A 21,594-nucleotide genomic window follows, 5' to 3' on the forward strand; every position below is an offset into this window, starting at 1 on the left:
CAACAAGCTGTAGCTGTGCCCCTTTACATACAACAAGCTGTAGCTGTGTCCCTTTACATACAACAAGCTGAAGCTGTGTCCCTTTACATACAACAAGCTGTAGCTGTGTCCCTTTACATACAACAAGCTGTAGCTGTGCCCCTTTACATACAACAAGCTGTAGCTGTGTCCCTTTACATACAATAAGCTGTAGCTGTGTCCCTTTACATACAATAAGCTGTAGCTGTGTCCCTTTACATACAACAAGCTGTAGCTGTGTCCCTTTACATACAATAAGCTGTAGCTGTGCCCCTTTACATACAATAAGCTGTAGCTGTGTCCCTTTAAATACAATAAGCTGTAGCTGTGTCCCTTTACATACAACAATCTGTAGCTGTGTCCCTTTACATACAACAAGCTGTAGCTGTGCCCCTTTACATACAACAAGCTGTAGCTGTGTCCCTTTACATACAATAAGCTGTAGCTGTGCCCCTTTACATACAATAAGCTGTAGCTGTGTCCCTTTAAATACAATAAGCTGTAGCTGTGTACCTTTACATACAACAAGCTGTAGCTGTGTCCCTTTACATACAATAAGCTGTAGCTGTGTCCCTTTACATACAATAAGCTGTAGCTGTGTCCCTTTACATACAATAAGCTGTAGCTGTGTCCCTTTACATACAACAAGCTGTAGCTGTGTCCCTTTACATACAATAAGCTGTAGCTGTGTCCCTTTACATACAATAAGCTGTAGCTGTGTCCCTTTACATACAATAAGCTGTAGCTGTGTCCCTTAGACCCAAATGCATGCAAATCAATCTCAGAATAGACATTTATTTACAAGATGGCATTTATTAATAAGGATTGGCAAAATCTACTCTCTCATTAATAAAAACGAACAAGGAGAAAAAAAAATAGCACTTTTTGTCATCAAAGTTCAATTAATTGTTTTGCAAAAATCCAAAATACAGTATAATATAGTACAGTTAAAAAATCCTGCAACAAACAAAACCAAACAAAAATAAGCAGTTATGGGGTACAGTTAACCTTATTTTATAAAAAAAATTATTGAGATGGCATTATCAAAACAGACGCAAGGAAAACAAATTTGCATAATTGGTTCAGATCTGAAATGTAATGACAAATTCAGCTCTTATGTAAAATAAACAATATATACAAAAGTTGACACATTTTCCAGTTATGCCTCCATCTGTACATCTGCAATCTAACTGTCCATGGCAATGGCAAACCATACATTTTATCCAGTTAATTAGAGAGATTTTCAGTGTCGTTCATACAAGCTTGCTTATACAAGTTTTTCTTTCATGTACAGTGCAGTTAACTATAGTGAAATGAAATCGGAATTGTCAAAATATCATTATTGGAAAAGTCATACAACTCTTACGGTCACAGTGTTTTAGGTCCTATATACTATTATAAAGGGAACACTTAACTTTGTTACTTTAATACTTTTCCTACAGCTTTACTGGGACAACTGATATGCATTCACCAGCGTTATATACTCTAGTCCTCAGTCTGAATGTTTTAAAAAAAAATTCTCAGCTCAACCCATATTGATGTTTAGTGAATAATGTTTTCAGGACAATTTAGCCAAAGCAAAGAATGTTTTGCTGAGACAAAAGAATATACACCTGTTGGGAATGATCATAATTGTATGCACAGAAACAAAGAAAATAATGCAAAAGATAGAAGTTTATTCACTAAACTCTGCATTCTCATACATTAAATCCAAATGGAAAAACCGAGGTAAAAAAGCTAATCTGGAAAAAAAAAAATATCCAATTCAATCACAATCTGGCTATTTTGGCCTCAGTTTTCCCATTTGGATTTCATTCATGAAAATGAAGGGTTCAAAGAATACCCTAGTCAAAATCCCGTTTAGCCAACTGAATTCCAAGCAATAGCTCAGATTAATAGATAATGCATTCAACCGAAGTTTACTCCGAAAATGTCTCACAATGTAATAAAGATTTACAGTATTTCACAAGCAATACACAAAATGTTTTTTTGTTGACCTTTTTGTTGACAAACCCGAGCAATGCGATTCATCTCATGATATTAAAATAAGCAAACATGCAAACAATTTGGCAGATGTACTCATAAAAAAAACATATATGACTTTATTTAAAGTTATGATACATTAACGGTTGTTATAAAAAGGGTAGATGAGACCTATTGAGTTTAAAAGGCAGAGAATATGTTGCCCCAAAGGATCTCATTTTGCAGCAGGTTCATTTGGTGGTTTTAGTTTGTACGTGTTAAAGTAGGAGACAACCTGCTGGGGTACTTCAGCCAAGACTGCCTGGGAAAGGGCTTCTTTCGGAGCCTGAAATACAAAAGATGGGAGGAAAGTCAACACAATAAATAACATTCAAGTATAAAATGTGCTTTCTAATATGTTTAGTTATGCAATGCTTCCCAACACTAGAAGATTGGATTTTCTACAAGGGGATGGTGAAATGGAAATGAGTCAGCCTGAGACAGGGACAGAAAGGGGGTTGGCCACCTGAAAAGGGGACGTTGGTAGTGTTATGGGCAAATGCAAATATTGTATTTCTCAAACTGTGTACTTTGTACTGTTTACAATAAGAGATATTGGAAACTGACAAGTTGTTAGAAATGGAACATTTTTTTTTTCAATACAATAACAATAATGCATAAACAAGCTTCAAGGCTATGCTGCTACTCTTTCAGTACATAATATACTGCGGTAACCCTAAGTAGATAAAGATGTTCAGACTTTAAGATGCCATCTTGACCTAAGTCAGGGAATTGTCCATGACGTGTACACCCTTTAGTTATGGCCTTGTATTTTTGCCAAGTTAAGGGAGGTCCTAAAAACAATAAAAGTAAAAAGTTACTTTTTCATATATGAACTAGGGTAACCCTAAAATGAAGACACCTAAGGTATAAATAGGTGTACTTTTAAATGTTAAGGCAGAGAGAGGAGAGATTTGGAGACAGACGCTGCTCCATCTTAAAATGGCAGAGAGGCTGACATGATGACATGTTCAGGAGGGTATGTTAATCTATTAATGATATTTGCAAGCATCTAGTTTAATCTTATAAACTCTGCTATAAATTGTAATGGATTTTATTTGTCTATATTTATATATAATAAATATCTAAAATGACAAAACTTTATTGCTTCCAAGACCATCCGTATTTTATATTGTATTCTCAATGATTTATATATGTTAAATAGAGGATCTCTTACTAATTATATAAAATTATGGCTTAAGATATCTGTATGGTTAGCCCTGCTAAGTTCTATGCTTTAAGAGGTTTTAGTGGTAAATAAGGGAACCAGCCGCGGTTACAGTAGCCTCACTTTCAGACCCAGTCAGAGCTGTACACACTTTAAAAGCTTAAAGCCCTGAGTTAACTGTGAATGCATGGATACACCAACACTACATTTTCTGCCTGGTGTCAGTAGAAGTGGGGCATCAAAGAACAAAGCCAGGTGGTGGGACAAGATTCCCAAGTCAGGGCAGTCTTGCAATATTAGACACCGCTTGGAGATACGCAGATGTGAGCAAACTCTAGAAACTGATAACTTCAGAGAATACAGTTCATGTTATATATTGATCAATCACAGGCACCATGGGACCACCCAGCCATGATATCTCCAGAGTATATTCAGGAACAGTTTGGTCATAAAATAACTTTGTTTTGCCTGCATAAATGACATTCAGAAGCACTTGTGGCAAGTTTGAGCCACTGTAGCATTCAATATAGTAGTTCAAAAAGTGGCAGTAGGGGGTTGACACACACAATTTTAAGATTTACATTTACAGATATGTTCCGAACATGCACTTGAAGCTTTCTGATCCTTAGGTCATAATGCTTAATTGGCTCAAGAATGTTGGAGTAAGAAGTATTATTGGTTACTTGTCCCAGAGTGTCTTTTCAGGATGGATAGAGAAAAAAAAAAACTAAACTATCCAGTACAGATATTAAAACAGGAAAACAAAAACACACCTTAGCAAAATTCCTAAAGGGCACAAATTGCACTATGTCTCTTATAGCTGCCTCTCCACTGATCGCCCGAAGGGGTCCACCATCACCATCAAGAAATTCCATGGCACTAAAGTCCGCTGCCCCCACACCAATGATTATTATGGACATGGGGAGCTTTGCTGCATTAACGATGGATTGTCTGGTCTTATCGAGGTCAGTTATGACTCCATCGGTGATAATCAGAAGCACGTAGTATTGCTGTAAATAGGCAATAAAAGTCAAACAATGTTATTGCATTACAGAGAAAGGTTTCAACGTATTAGATGGAGCACGCTGTGATTGGTTCTTAAGGATTCTACAACAAAATGGAACAGATTCTAAAGACATATGATCATTGGCCTGTAAGAGGTTAAAGGACCACCATAGTGCCAGGAGAACATACTCATTTTCCTGGCACTATAGTGCCCTGTGGGTGCCCCCTCCCTCAGGGTCCCCGTGGCGACCCTGAAACTGCTATGTTTACTGCAAAAAGGGTTAAACCTAGCTGGACCTGGCACCCAGACCACTTCAATAAGCTAAAGTGGTCTGGGTTCCTATAGTGGTCCTTTAAGTCTGCATGTTTGAAACCAACATAATTTACAGGAATATCTTCAACAGTGTTTAAATGTGACTCCCCTCCCCCCCAAAAATAAATAAAGGATGCCTGCAATAAATAAGTAACATAATATAACAAAGAAGGCAGCCAATTAGTTAAATATTTTTTTTTGTGATTCCATATGATGAGAGGAAAGCTTTAAGATTTAAATGCACGGACACCTAGATTTTGGCAAATGGTATGTGTTTTAGCCAAGTTACACATTTCTGAATATATGCCTGCAAGAAGCAAAGATTCTTTCAGTCATATGTTCAAGAAAGTATTTCATGTGGTAGGAAGTTCTTGTTTTTGTCATGTACCCTTGGCGTATTGCCTGATTAACATACCTTCTGAATTGCGTGCTTTATTAACCCATGCATGATGTGTTGGGAGAGGAGGTTATGAAAAACCCAAACCTAGCACTATTCTGGACTATCGTGGATTGTGGTGGGAAGAGGACACTATTCTGGCAAGCAATACTTTTGAAAATGAATTACTAGCAAATTAAAAATCCGACTTATTACGCTCACAAACCTTGGCCAATGCATTTAATACAAAATCAGCTATTTACTAAAGTGAGGGTTCAAACTGAATTTTAAATTGAAGGCCATGGAAGCCAAACTGACAGCATAGTAGAGTTTGATCTTCAATTTTAAATTCACTTTGGATTGTCATGTTAAAACAATCCTGAATATGTTGAACTGATGGGAGTTATCTAAAGATATCTAAGGATATCTAAATCACACACACTGTAAAAAAAAAAAAATAGTTAAGACTGGACCTGCAACAAGAACTTGCAGGTCCACTCTGGCCACAAGACATGTCGGACAAGACTTTTCTTGCTTATTTAGCAACAGCAAGTCTAAAGAACATGCAGGAAAAAAAATGAACATTTCACATCAGCATCATGTATTTGACTAAAGACTAAAATCCTTATGGTGGCATAGATGACATAACGGTTTGAAAAATAGAAATACAATTTTGCTTTAAATGATTTATAACATGAACATGTGAATTATACTCCATTTCCTGGTTTTAGTGTCACAACCAATATATTTTAAGTAAACATAAGAACTGTGGCACTAAGACGGATGTACTGGTGCAGTTTATTTTTCATTTTCATAAGATATAGGACAGAATTCCAAGAACTGAGCTATGCTTGAAAACCGGTTACGGAAGAAAAGGTTGAAAAACACTTACTGAAGCAGTCTTCTGCTGTGTAGCTTCAGCAGCAAATTTGGAAACATGTTCAATTATTGGAGAAAAGTTGGTGGGTCCATATAATTTCACTTGAGGAAGACAAGCTCGGTAAGCATCTACAATTCCTTGGATCCCTGGAAGACATATTAAATAAGAAACAGACATTCTAAGTGTGACAACATGAATCTTGATACTCCAGCCTGCAGTTAATCCTAATGTTTTAAAGTGTAATATATAACTAAAGTAAATTAAGCTGTGGCTCTCTTTTCTGCTGTATTTCCCTACTTACCATTGCAGAACGGGTTTGATGGGTTGAAATTTATTGGGAATTCATGTGAAACCTGAAAGGTTAAAAAGAGAATGCAATAAAATGGTTATAAGATGGCAACACTGACAATAAGAACATCAGAGAAATGTAATCGGAAAAAAAAGCCATGTGGCAAAGACAGGCAATTGTAATGCTAGACTTGTCATGTCAGGTGGGTCCATGAAATGGTTGTAGTCCAAACAAAATGTGGATCAGCATGGAATTCCTACAACTGCCTTTTGTAAAAAAAAAAAAAAATGTCATCTTATGGTTTTGTTATCTTTATTCTGAATGTGAGAGAACAGTGTGCATACAGTATTAAGAAAATTATTTTTTTCAGCAGGGAAACTTCTAAAAGACACTTAAGTGTTTTCTTTATTTATGGATTATCTAAATACAGGGGACAGAGATCCAGACCAGGGGGTCAGGATTGGCAAATATCTTTAGGTGTGTAGAGTAGTAATCATATGCAAGCCACCCACCCTATTACATGTCCCACTAACTGTGGGGGGGGGAAGGAACGGGCACAGGGTCTGTTCTAGTTATTCAGAGGTCTTTATGATCCTCCCTACTTACACAGATCACTCAAAGCATTACAACAATTTTCCATAAATGCAAGGATGACAGTGCAAAGACCACCCAAAACCACACACACATATATGCACATATACATACATACATATATCTATATAAAAATCAGGAAGCCTGGAATGAGTTACACATGTTCAAAAGTTGTACAAAACATTGTCAAGATTTGACAGACCTCACCCCAGGATAAAGAGCCGAGCCACGGATTTTGCAAGCACAGTTGGACATAGCCTAGTATTATTGGTACTTATATAGCGCCAATTTATTTTGCGCGGGGGGTGGGGGGAGGGAAGATTTAATAATAAAGGCGTTATTTATAAAATGATATAGGAACAATAGGTAGATGGGAGACCCTGCTCAAATGAGCTTACAGGCCTCGACAAAACGGGCAGTGCATAAAGGGACTACAAAACAGAATGGATATTTAAAAAGAAACCTACAGAAAAAGATAAATCACTCACCTGATTGTTGGGTGGTATCTGAGCTCCAAATCCAAAAGCTGGGAACAATTTGTCTCTGCAGTAAAAATAAAATGTCAGAAATTCATATAGATCAATAAGGTCAATAAAAAAGTACTGGAGCAGAGCTCCCTTTACTTACGTATCGTAATCTTGAACTACCATCCCAACAGACCAGATGGCTGTCAGATATTCATTAACACCATTAGGGCTGATGTAATGCAAGGAGTCTGGAGAGCGTGGATCACCATTTGACCCCGTGAAGTCAATACCAACCTGTTAAAATAATTAGATCATTGTAAGGTTTATTTATCATTCCAATATCACTATGGATGCTGCGGCCAAGATAATGCAACATCTAAACAAACATAACATGAAAGCATTTTAAGGAGGACAACGGCTGATCTGCACATAATGCAAGGAAATGTATACATCAAGCACTATGTACAAGCAATTTTAGAGATTAAGTCATATGTCTACATAACACATTGTGCGAGTGTGTGTTACGCCTTACACAAACAAAAATGGAAAAAAAATGGAGTGGGGGGGGGGGGGAAATTATAGGATTATAAAATATATAATCTAGTATGATTATCAAGAGCTATTTTGTCTGTTTCTGACTCTCCCTCACAATATTATAGACCGTATAATTTACAGAATAATCACTGGGTATGTGGGTGAAGTTTACTCCCAGTAGGGATGCAAATTAAACAAACAGTGTTCACTTTGTCTGTGTACATGTGAATTTGTATGTCACTCTGGTTAGTGTGGCGAAGGGGGTAACAAACACACACACACATGCACACATAAAAAGGAAAACAAAACAATACTTACAACAAAATTCATCTGGCATCCCCCCATAATATAGTCCAGGAACGAATATTCCTTTACAATCTAAGAGGAGCAAAAAATGACAGAATATTTGAATTACATAATTTATCTCTATTGTGTTTTGGTTATGGAGAGTGTGTGAAAAATATATATATATATATATATATATATATATATATATATATATATATATATATATATATATATATATTTTTTTTTTTTTTTTTTTTTGGATTGATCAAATAAAGTATTGAAAATAAACAATAGTAGACATTAACCCCTTAACACCGCAGCCAAATGTACAAGTTGTGAACGAAACAAAACGTAAACAAAACCTGGCATTTGCGCTATATGTCTGTCCAACCGTAATTCACCTCTTTCATATTAAATGCACCCCCCCTTATTATATATCATTTTATTCAGGGGAAACAGGGCTTTCATTTAATATCAAATATTTAGCTATGAAACATAATTTAATATGAAAAAAATGGGAGAAAATAAGATTTTTTTTTATTTTTTTCGTTCTACATGACATTTTAACTGTTAATGTCATAATACTGTTTGCTTTTACTGCAATAAAATACACATATTTGTATTCAGCAAAGTCTCACGTGTAAAACAGTACCCCCTATGTACAGGTTTTATGGTGTTTTGGGAAGTTACAGGGTCAAATATAGCGTGTTACATTTGAAATTGAAATTCGCCAGATTGGTTACGTTGCCTTTGAGACTGTATAGTAGCCCAGGAAATAAATTTACACCCATAATGGCATACCATTTGCAATAGTAGACGACCCAAGGTATTGCAAATAAGCGATGTCCAGTCTTTTTTAGTAGCCATTTGGTCACAAACACTGGCCAAAGTTAGCGTTCGTATTTGTTTGTGTGTGAAAAATGCAAAAAACGCCAATTTTGGCCAGTGTTTGTGACTAAGTGGCTACTAAAAAAGACTGGACATACCCCATTTGCAATACCTTTGGTTGTCTACTATTGCAAATGGTATGCCATCATAGGGGTAATTTTCATTCTTGGGCTACCATAGGGTCATAAAGGCAACGTAAGCAATCTGGCAAATTTTAATGTGAAAAAAATTAAACACAAGCATTATATTTGACGCTGTAATTTTTGAAAACACCATAAAACCTGTACATGAGGGGTACTGTTGTACTCAGGAGACTTCGCTGAACACAAATATTTGTGTTTCAAAACAGTAAAAAGTATTGCAGCAATAATATCGTCCCTGTAAGTGCTGTTTGTGCGTGAAAAATGCAAAAAACGTCACTTTTACTGGCGATATCATGGTTGTAATACATTTTACTGTTTTGAAACACTAATATTTGTGTTCAGCGAAGTCTCCCGAGTAAAACAGTACCCCCCATGTACAGGTTTTATGGTGTCTTGGAAAGTTATAGGGTTAAATATAGTGCTAGCAAATTAAATTCCCTATACTTTCGGCATGGGTGGTCAGGCAGGTCCCGCTAATTGTAATTAATTAGGATACCTAATTATGTAAAATTATTACATAAATATATGTGTAGAATTAATATATGTATATATATACATATGTGTATATATACGTATATATATATTTTTTTTTTAATATTTTTATTTATATATAGGTATATATATAGTGATATATACGTATATATTTATGTATATAGATATATATATTATTTCGTTCTACGTGTATTTTGATATAAATATATATATATTAATATCACAATACAGTTAGAACGAAATAAAACACATCTATATATTTTTTAATATTTTATTTTTAATTATTTATTTTATTTTATTTTTTTACGTATTTACATATTTATTTTTTTTATATTATTTATAAATATATATATAACAATAATTATATATATATTTAATCAGTATCAGTCTACGTGTAATTTGATATTAATATATATATATATATATATATATTAATATTTAAATACACGTCGTGTATGTGTAAATGTGTGTGTATGTGTATATATATATATATATACTTAGATCATATATATATATAATATATATGATCTAAGTATATTTTATTTGTAACTGTCATTTTTTTTATTTCTTTTTTTAACTAATATTTTATTTTTTTTACAGGACAGGGGGCAGAGACAGTGTCAGCCAGTGATGTCACATCACTGGCTGACACACAGGATCAGTGATCACAGTGACTGCCTGTCACTGTGATCACCTCCTGCAGATTGGGTAATTGACCACAGGGGGGAGTGCCTGGGTGGTACAAGCACTCCCCCCTTCCAATCTGCAGGGGGATCACTGTGCCAGTTACATGTGTCAGCCAATAGGCTGACACATGTAACACTGATCGCAGTGACAGGCTGTCACTGCGATCAGAGCGCTCTGAGATCGCAGTGACAGCCTGTCACTGCGATCTCAGACCTAGCAGATCGCGGTCACTGACCCCAGGGGGACTGCCTGGGGGGCCAGGTAAGTCCCCCGACCGCGATCTGCAGAAGGGGAAAGCCGCCGGCCGCATGTGTCAGCCGATTTGAAATCGGCTGACACATGCTTAATACTGGTCACAGTGACAGCCTGTCACTGCGATCAGAGACCGCAGATCGCGGTCACCGGCCACAGGGGGGGTTGCCTGGGGGGCCAGGCATCCCCCCCGACCGCGATCTGCAGCGGGCGATTAGCGCCGGCCACGTGGGCGGCCATTATGGCGAGGACGTACTATTACGCCCGCCGGCGTTTAGAGCCGGTTCCTGCAGGGCGTAATAGTACGTCCTCCGGATTTAAGGGGTTAAGATGTGTGTCTTTCTATAAAGTTTTGGCAGTGTGTGAAAAAGCCAGAGTTTACATTAAGTCCTTCATTTCTGGTGTTGCAATGTGTTATCATTTTCATCTCAAAAGGTCTTTCGTTCATGGGAGTCTTTGAAATTCCCTTTAAGAACTTTAATCCAGAAGTTTTGGATGGAATGACCAGTCTGGGTGAAGTGATGACCAACAGGGGTACAATATTCGTTTTCCTTGTGGTTCTTGATTGAGTGTCTGTGTAGGTTCATTCTGAGATGCATCGTAAGGACAGTTTCTCCAATGTAGCAACCTTTGTCACACATTGTAAACTGAATCATGTACACCACATTTCCAGATGTGCCCGAATATGATCCCTTAACCCCTTCACGACGGGTGACGGACGAGGTCCGTCATCCTGGGGATGCCCTTAACGACGGGTGACGGACCTCGATCGCGGCGATCGTGGGGTTAATGGTGCTCCGGTCTGCCTCTGCATTAGAGGCAGACCGGGAGCACCGGATCGGGCTGTCAGAGTACATGTGCCCGCTCTGACAGCATGCCAGAGCGGGCACATGTGCTCTCTATACTCACCTCCGCCTCCCTGCACTTCCGGGTTCAGTGTGAAGTGCAGGGGGACGGATCTGCAGTGATCCTGCCCCCTGGTGTTAAAAAAAAAAAGTTAAATTAAAATCCCACCCCCCCTTTACCCATATTAATAAAAAAATAACCCCTTCCCTGCCAATTGATCACTGACTACAGTGATCAATTGGCAGGGATTACATTTTAATATGATCTGATTTTTTTTTTTTAACCCCTGAGGGTTAATTCTTTTTTTTTTTAACCCTCAGGGGTTAAATTTATTTTATTAATTAATTTAAATATTTTAAAATTATAAATTTAGCTAGCTGGGGAGGGTGGAAGTTAGTGGGGAATTGGGGGATTTAGTGTTAGGCTAACTAGGGGTTAACGTTAAAAAAAGTTTTAAAATAAGCTTTAAAAAGTTAAAAAATTAAGTAAAAAAAAAGTTTTAATAACGTTTAAGTAAAAAATAAAAAAAAAATAAACCCTTTACCCAGTCCAAATAAAAATTAACCCCTTGCCTGCCAGTCTATCACTGCCTACAGTGATCAAAATACAGATCACAGTATTATACTGTGATCTAATTTTTTTTTAACCCCTGACGATTAACTTTTATTTATTTTTTAACCCTCAGGGGTTAAATTAATTTAATTAACTAATTTAAATATTGTATAATTAAATATTTTGCTAGCTGGGGTGGGTGGGAGTTATGGGAAAATGGGGAATTTACTGTTAGTGCTGCTTACTGCTAGTTAGGGGTTAACGGTAAAAGAAAAAGCTTAGAAAAATGTTAAATCTGTAAAAAAAAGTTTTACGAAAGTTTAGGAAACTTTAAAAAAATGAATAAGCAAAACAAAAGTTTAAAAAATAGTTTTAAAAAGTAAAAAAAGTTTTAAAAAGTAAAAAAATACATTTAATAACGCTCATTACCACTACACCTGGTACAAGCTAGCGGAAAAATGATCCCACGCTAAGGTTCAAAATATGCCTTTTGAAATACCCTGGGATGTCTTCTTTAAGAAATGGTATGGCTTTATGGGGTATTTGGATTATATAGCCTGGTAAAATACTCTAAAATGGGACATGGGCACAGCGTAAAAATTTAAAGTTTGAAAAAAATGGAATGGCTGTGTCCCAAATGTGCCCCTCCGATGTCCACATATACCTGGCAAAGGTACATACGGGGGTATTTTTGTACTCAGCCGACATAGCTGAGCAACATATAAAGTATTATAGAGTGGTGGTACACAAAATGTTTGCAAAATATACTGTGCAAACTCACTTTGTGTGTCAAAAAGGCAGAAAAAACGCTTAGTACCACTACACCTGGTACAAGCTAGCGTAAAAATTATCCCACACTAATTTTCAAAATATGCCTTTTGAAATACCCTGGGATGTCTTCTTTAAGAAATGGTATGGCTTTATGGAGTATTTGGATTATATAGCCTGGTAAAATACTCTAAAATGGGACATGGGCACAGCGTAAAAATGTAAAGTTTGAAAAAAAATGGAATGGCTGTGTCCCAAATGTGCCCCTCTGATGTCCACATATACCTGGCAAAGGTACATACGGGGGTATTTTTGTACTCAGCCGACATAGCTGAGGAACATAAAGTATTATAGAGTGGTGGTACACATAAGGTTTGCAAAATATACTGTGCAAACTCACTTTGTGTGTCAAAAAGGCAGAAAAAACGCTTATTACCACTACACCTGGTACAAGCTAGCGGAAAAATTATCCCACGCTAAGGTTCAAAATATGCCTTTTGAAATACCCTGGGGTGTCTACTTTAAGAAATGGTAGGCCTTTGTGGGGTAGTTTGAATTTAAAACTTACGAAGATGCTTGGAAATTGCACATAGGTCCAGCGTCAAAATTCAAAGTTCTGTAAAAACTGATATGGCTTGGTCTCCTATATGGCACTGTAGCTTCACAAAATAGTGCCAAAGACATTCATTGGGGATGTCTTTTTACTCAGAAGACTTAGCTGAGCATAATTTGAAGGTTTTGAACTTAGTGGCACATATGAAATATACAAAATGCCCAGCAAAAATGCAATCCGTATGTCAAAAAATGCACAAAATTATTTTTTACCACATACTTTGGCATATATTGGTGAATAAATGGGGGCATGCTAAGGCACAATATGCACCTTATGATATACCCTGGAGTGTCTACTTTTACAAATGGTAGGCCTTTGTGGGGGTTTTTGAACAGTCAAACTGTTATAATACCCCAAATGGAAGCATAGGCTCATTAAATCCGTCTCTCAAAATTCTACTGTGAATACTGAAAAGGACAGGTCTCCTGTATGGCACTGTAGCTTCACGAAATAGTGCCATAGACATACAATGGGGGTGTCCTTTTACTCAGAAGACTTAGCGGCACATATGAAATATACAAAATGCCCAGCAAAAATGCAATCCGTATGTAAAAAATGCACACAATTATTTTTTACCACATACTTTGGCATGTAATGGTAAAAAAATGGGGGCATGTTAAGGCACAATATGCACCTTATGAGATACCCTGGAGTGTCTACTTTTACAAATGGTAGGCCTTTGTGGGGGTTTTTGAACAGTCAAACTGTTATAATACCCCAAATGGAAGCATAGGCTCATTATATCCGTCTCTCAAAATTCTACTGTGAATACTGAAAAGGACAGGTCTCCTATATGGCACTGTAGCTTCACAAAATAGTGCCAAAGACATACAATGGGGGTACCGTTGTACTCAGCAGAAGTAACTGAACACATAATAAAACTTTGTACAGGAATAGCACACAACAACTTTACAAAATACACATGAGAAGTTCTTTGTTATACGTTTGTGTGCGAAAACCCCCCAAAAACACAATTTTACTCCAATATTTAGCAGAGGTTGGCGGTAAAATGGCTACGTAGAAAGTGTCAAAACAACCTTAGGTAAATAGCCTGTGATGTCTACTTTATATAAATATATACTTTTGTGTGGCAATTTTGTTTTATTTTATGGCTATTAGGCTTACAAGACAAACATACCAAATTCTAAAATCGCTCCATATTAAAATTTTATTTTACTCCTTGTGCTTTGTGACCTGTAACTACCAAAAAAAACTTAAAATCCCAGACACATTATATATTCTGTAAATCAGAACAAATAAATGAATTTATTTTTAATTACTTTCCTTAACCTGCACTAATTATGCACACATTATGATTGCAAAAACTGTAAAAAAAAACAATATTTTTCATTTTTTTTGCATTTTTCTGTATTTTTTTTATAATAAGTAAGCATTTATATATTTATATGTTATATCAAATTAAAGCCCTTTCTGTCCTTTAAAAAACAGTATATAATATGTGTCGGTGCAATAAATGAGAGAGATGCAAATTGCAGTTGAACGCAAACAGCAAGAAAATGCAAAAATTGCTTGTGTCATTAAGCGTAAGTCAAGCTTCTGAAGCTCTGTCCTTAAGGGGTTAATGGTGTATGATTTGTTATTGTGTCTGGCTGTCTTATTGCCACATATATGTTGACCCAGTTTGCAGAATTTGTTGCATTGTACAGCGCCTATTATCTGTGAGCTCCTGTTCTTTAGTCAATTTGCTGTGGACCAAACTTCGTCCCAGGTTAGTTGATTGTATGCTAGTATGGGGGGCTCAGGAAATATTTGCGTGTAGGGTTCTCTGAAATTAACGTCTGTAGCTCTTTAATAATTTTACATACTTATTCTATAGTTGGGTAGTAGAGGGATTCTAGTTTTGTTTTCTTTTTCTTTGTATTGGAGGATCTTGCACTTCCAGGCACATCACCTGCTATTTAGGACAACCCACTCACCCCCTTCTATAAAACATAACAATAACCAAAACACAATAATACTGTTAAACATAGCAGTTAATCATGATTGCCTTCCTCTAGACCTCACAAACCCTGATCTAATAGAAGGAAGAGTAAAAAAAAAATATAATAAAATATATATATATATATATAAAAGATAAAAGAGAGAATAGGCCGACCTATAATGTAAATGTGTAAGAATAGCATTGCTTAACATTTTCAAATTACAAACAATTAGAGAACCGTCCTATAATTTACTGTATAGTCTGCCATGCAGTCTATAACTAAAGGGACACTATAGGCACCCAGACCACTTTATCTCATTGAAGTGGTCTGGGTGCACTGTTCTTGTCCCCTTTACCCTACAATGTCAAACATTGCAGATTTAGAGAAACAGAGTTCTAGTGGCTGTCTACCAGACACATGCTCTTCAATGGTGAATGACCTTGGGACATCCCTCAGGTTGTCTGATTTGAGGACCCAATCAGTGATTCTGTTTGGCATTCTCGTTTGAAGTCAAATAATAACATTGGGAAACATGTTAAATGGAGGGAAGTTGTGATGTTATAAAAATATAAGATTGTAAATCTAGTTGACATAAATGGAAACACTATTTGCCTGCTTGTATTTTCTGGGTTTAAAAATGCAGTACTATTGTTCTAGATTTAACTAATTTGCCTTTAGATCTCACTGAATTAAACATCAATGTTAGTACATACCTGACAGATTTTTACACACACTACCCCGGAATTTCTGTATCCTTTCTTCTTCTGCTTCTTCTTCTCATTAATACAATCATATTCCACCTGCATCAACAAAAACACACATTAAACAGGAAGTTCTACTGATAAAAATGATAAGATAGAGGCCTTGACACCAACAAGAATACAGTGCCCAAAGAGATTCATAGACTTGTTTTTTGTGGGGTGGGGGAACATTAGCAAGAAACTAAATAAATGGAAAGAATCAATTGGCTTAGATAATATATTATCTCTATATGGTGTCCCTTTAGAAACCAATGCATTTCAAGCCACTGCCTTAAACATACAAAGCTAGAATTAAAATATGTAAGCATCTTCTCTAGCATGTCTAATCCACTAAGCTGTCAATATAGTTAATGGAACAATGCAAGGTTAGGCATGATCTAGGGGCCAGTTAGGGAATCCCCAGAAATATTACAATAAAAGTGTTTTACTTGCCTTTAGTGCACCGGCAACAGCTGTCACTCCCCTGCTGGCTGAAACCCTCAATACAGAAGATCCCAGGCAACCCATCACTTTCTCATAGGGAAGTATCAGGGGGCTAGTGTGCATGCATAGCAATCAACATGCTGAGTCAATCAGTATCTCCTCATAGAGACATGTTGAATCAAAGCATCTCTATGGGGAGTGTTCTGGGTCTCCATACAGTTCATGGAGATTGCACCTCTAGTGGCGGTCTGAGTGCTACGCTTTAGAGGTGGCATTCAGTAGTAATGTAAACACTGGATTGTCTCACAAAAGGCTGTATTTACACTGCATAAACTGCTGTCTTTTTGCTCCAGAAGTACTAGATTAAGCTGTAACCTTCTGTTGCTTAAGGTGACCATTTAACATAGATTGGGTTGGGACATGAAATAAAGACCGTACAGTAGTTTCTGTAGTTCTCATTCTAGCAGCACAAAACATTAACATATACACATACACACATATATATATATATATATATATATATATATATATATATATGTGTGTGTGTGTGTGTGTATATGTTAATGTTTTGTGCTGTAATAGAATATATCTGGCTCTAGTAACCAGCAGGAATGTGTTTAAAGTGAACGTATTGATCACTTACTGGAGAGAGACGTGTCGCTTCCTTAAGCTTATCCATATTAGTCTCGAAGATTCCTATAAGGTCATGTGATCCATCATTATCATAGTCGTAGCACTCAATCTGGAAAAAACAGATCATTATTGGAATAAAATCAGGAACGTTAAAACTATTTGACTTGCAGAACAAAAAACACTTTAAACTCTAAAAACAAATACAACCATTTCCTTCGTCAAAATTAAGTTCTGCATTCCAGTCATGTTTATTTCAGAAAATATAAAAAAAATGAAATATCATTACTCTGATATTCAAATAACTTAAAATTAGCAATAAAATGTTTAAACAGTCAGAGAGCAACATCTTCATTTGATAATATGCAATGTATTGAATGGAATCCTGAAAAAATGGCAATGTTATTACAAATAAAAAAAGAATTAGGACAGTCGGGTGAATTTTATTTCACTACCTTCACTTAATAGATGATGTATTAACTGTAGTAAAAAAAAAAAAAAAAAAAAAAAATCCCCAGAAAGAAATACACAAAACAAATATAAAAATGCTTAACTCTTTCCTTCACGAAAATATCCCAATTAATACCTTGTTTTGCATTCCAATAAACTGGTGAAATAATAGGCATGCACACGGTGTACGACATATGTGCATGTTCGGTAAGTCCCTCTAAGTACATGTGAATAGCTTGCATTTGTGCAATGCAGACACCCACTGCAACATGTTACCTTGGCCTAATGATGTACGACAGCAGTTTGGAATGGAGACTGTTATGCACAGTCAGCATGATGCTGTCCCAGCACTGAAGGGGTTAATCTGATTATTCATTGTTCTGTGGCTCTGCCAGGAAACAAAAACCCTTTTGATCACAAATCATTGGTGTGTCTGTATGAACGGACACATCCACAGGGACCCCTCTCTCCCTGCAACCAGAACCTGGTAATAAAAATTGTGGGACCATAAAAGATAAGAATCAAGTGCTCTGGATCAAAGAGTTGAGTCCAAATGAGTAGCTTTAATACACCAGATATCCTAAATTGGCCATGTGGAAAGAGGGACTCTGATACAGAACCGAATGCCAGCCCAGGCAAAACTGAACTCCTTCTGGACTCTATTTGCTTAACATCGGAAGGGACATAATTAGAAGTTTCCATGGACCTGTCAGATTCTTAGTGATATCTGCAACAGTGTATGTTCTGGGTTTTGTTTAAGTCCCATTTTATTTTAAGAACTGCATACATTTTTGTCAGTCATTTGCTTCATTAAATATTCGGCACTGTTAAACCTTTTGTTATCTTGTAGTTCTTAAAAAAACAAACAGTGTGAGAAATTAAGAAATGTTATTTTCTTAGTTCTGCGTGGCATTTTAACTGTGAATGTCATAATATTGTTAGCTTTTACTGCAACACATTTGTGTTCAGAGATGTCTCACAACTACAACACTACCCCCCCATGTACAGATTTTATGGGGGTTTTGAAAACAATCATTTTAATATAGGGCTTTCCCCTTTCCAGTTTTTACACATTGAAATTTGCCAGATCAATTATGTTGCCTTTGAGACCATATGGTAGCCCAGGAATGAGAATTACCCCTATCATGGAATACCATTTGAAAAAGTAGACAACCCAGTTCATTCAGAATGGGTTATGTCCAGTCTTTTTTTAGTAGCCACTTAGTCACAAACCTTGGCCAAAGTTGGCATTTTTTTTTTTTGGCATTTTTTTACACAAACACTGCCCTTGTAACTATGATATCATCGTCATAAGCAGGCCCGGACTGGCCATCGGGCATACCGGGCAAATGCCCGGTGGGCCGCGATGGCCGTGGGGCCGAGGCCGGCAGGGGAGATCTCAGGATCTCCCCGGCCGGCCGCTGCAGGGCCAGCGCTATCCGAGCGCCGGCCCTGCTGTGTGTCTCCATGGGCCGGTGAGGGAGATCAAAGATCTCCCTCACCGGCCCAGAAACACTTCCAGGCGGCCTCCGGCAGGAGAGAGGACCGGCGGAGCTCTAGCCAGCAGCTCCGCCGGGTCCTCTCGCGAGGTCTGAGCGTTGCCGCGGTTACCACGGCAACGCTCAGATCTCGCGAGAGTGAACTCTAGCCGGCAGGGGCTAGAGTTCACTCTCACCACTGGACCACCAGGGAAGGATGGCAGCATGGCACCCCTCCTCCACCCAGGCAGAACGGATCCCCCCCCCTCCCAGGATAAAGGTAAGAAGGGAGGGGGGGGATATAACTTTTTTTTTTTTTTAATTATTAATAATAAAAAATACATTTAAATAAAAAAAAAATCACACTAACAGCCCCCTCACACACACACATCACCCCCAGCCACACACACATCACCCCCAGCAACACACAGCACCCCCAGACACACACACAGCACCCCCAGACACACACAGCACCCCAACACACACAGCACCCCGACACACACAGCACCCCGACACAAACACAGCACCACATGTGTGTCGGGGTGCTGTGTGTGTGTGTCTGGGGGTGCTGTGTGTGTCGGGTTGCTGTGTGTGTGTGTCTGGGGGTGCTGTGTGTGTCTGGGGGTGCTGTGTGTGTGGCTGGGGGTGATGTGTGTGTGGCTGGGGGTGATGTGTGTGTGAGGGGGCTGTTAGTGTGATTTTTTTTATCTAATAAAAAAAAACTTACATTTAAATAAAAAAATCACACTAACAGCCCCCTCACACACATCACCCCCAGCCACAGACACATCACCCCAGACACACACATCACCCCAGACACACACAGCACCCGCAGACACACACAGCACCCGCAGACACACACAGCACCCGCAGACACACACACACAGCACCCGCAGACACACACACACAGCACCCGCAGACACACACACAGCACCCGCAGACACACACACAGCACCCCCAGACACACACACAGCACCCCCAGACACACACACAGTACCCCCAGACACACACACAGTACCCCCAGACACACACACAGTACCCCCAGACACACACACAGTACCCCCAGACACACACACACACAGTACCCCCAGACACACACACACACAGCACCCCCAGACACACACACACACAGCACCCCCAGACACACACACACAGCACCCAGACACACACACACAGCACCCCCAGACACACACAGCACCCCCAGACACACACACAGTACCCCCAGACACACACACACAGTACCCCCAGACACACACACACACACAGCACACCCAGACACACACAGCACCCTCAGACACACAGCACACATCACCTTCAGACACACACATCACCTTCACTCACACACAGCACCCTCGCTCACACACACACACACATATATATATATATATATATATATATATATACACATATATATATATATATATATATATATTATATAAAATAACCCTCAGTGAGTTAACAGACAAAGAAAATTAGAAACCTAGAATGTGATAGCAGATAAAAACACCCTCACACACAGCACCCCTCTTACATACACACACACTGCGCCCCTCACACATACAATACGTCCAAATATATATATATACACACACACACACACACACACACACACACTACAGCACCCCTCACACTGCACCACTACACACATTACGCTCCAGATACACGCTAGATCCCTTACCCTATATGCACTCTTAATCCTCTATATATACACACACACACACACACACAAACAGAATCTCCTATACACACTCTTGGTCCTTTACACACTAGATCTCCTACACACACACACACTGCACCACCTACACACACACTACATTCCTTGTCAGCAAACACATACAACATTCTCTAAACACACCCTCTCTACAACCCCTACACACACTACGTCACCTATACACACACACTACAGCCCGTATGCACACACTCGCTACATCCCCTATAACACTATGCCCACTATACACACACTCTCTACAGCCCCTAGCCACACATATTACACCACAAACACAAATTAAATTGACCTATTTACACAATACCACACCACACTCTACACACACGCAATCCCACATGCACCATACACTTTCCTGGCCCTTTTGTCCTCTGGTATCTCACCTGTGGAGACACCAGAGACAATTTAAAAGCAAACACAGCGCAAGCATGTTATTAAATTTGCTTGCGCTGCGCAGAACAAATACAGGGCCTTTTTCTAATGCCAGAGCTCTTCAGCGGGGCTCTGTGTATTGAACCAACATGCTCACTTTGAGAGGGGGCGTGATTGGCATTAGTGATGACAAAACACACCCTCTCTGGCCCCGCCCCCTTCTTAGGGGGCCGCTCTGATTGAAAAATGCCCGGGCCTAATTTTTTTCCCAGTCCGGCCCTGGTCATAAGTTTGACGGTTTTTAAACACTCCCATTTGTGTTCAGCGAACTCTTATCCTCCATACCAAGTCGCAAGCACACTTAAAGTAGTGTGTGTCTGTGACAAACAGCCTGCAGCTCCAGTTTACTGTAGTCATTGAAAGCAAGTTAGGCTGTAATATTGCATGTGAAATTATGTATACACAGTCATCAAAGTTTATGTGCAAATAGCTACTCCTGTAAGTCTTGTTTTTTTATGGCAAACAATACCGTGATAGGAAAATCCACACACTTTGGTACAGGTAGGGATAAGGAACATGAGCATACAACTAGCAATGATTGGCTGAATGTGTCAGCTTACCC

At 38.3% G+C, this 21,594-nt stretch overlaps 1 protein-coding gene across 1 annotated transcript in view; it reads right to left on the reverse strand.

The window, feature by feature from the left end:
* Nucleotides 1-1,679: 1,679 nt before the first annotated feature.
* Nucleotides 1,680-21,594, reverse strand: part of CPNE3 (copine 3) — a 59,897-nt gene continuing 39,982 nt past the window's right edge. The window contains exons 8-16 of the mRNA XM_063451284.1: nt 16,963-17,061; nt 15,849-15,935; nt 7,982-8,041; nt 7,290-7,423; nt 7,151-7,205; nt 6,084-6,135; nt 5,795-5,928; nt 3,982-4,218; nt 1,680-2,326 (exon numbers count right to left, since the gene is read on the reverse strand). Coding sequence (XP_063307354.1) covers nt 2,216-2,326; nt 3,982-4,218; nt 5,795-5,928; nt 6,084-6,135; nt 7,151-7,205; nt 7,290-7,423; nt 7,982-8,041; nt 15,849-15,935; nt 16,963-17,061 — 969 coding nt within the window. The 3' untranslated portion in view covers nt 1,680-2,215. The remainder of the gene's footprint in view (nt 2,327-3,981; nt 4,219-5,794; nt 5,929-6,083; nt 6,136-7,150; nt 7,206-7,289; nt 7,424-7,981; nt 8,042-15,848; nt 15,936-16,962; nt 17,062-21,594) is intronic.

This window comes from Pelobates fuscus, chromosome 4 (genome assembly GCF_036172605.1).
Source record: "Pelobates fuscus isolate aPelFus1 chromosome 4, aPelFus1.pri, whole genome shotgun sequence".
Lineage (NCBI taxonomy): Eukaryota > Metazoa > Chordata > Amphibia > Anura > Pelobatidae > Pelobates > Pelobates fuscus.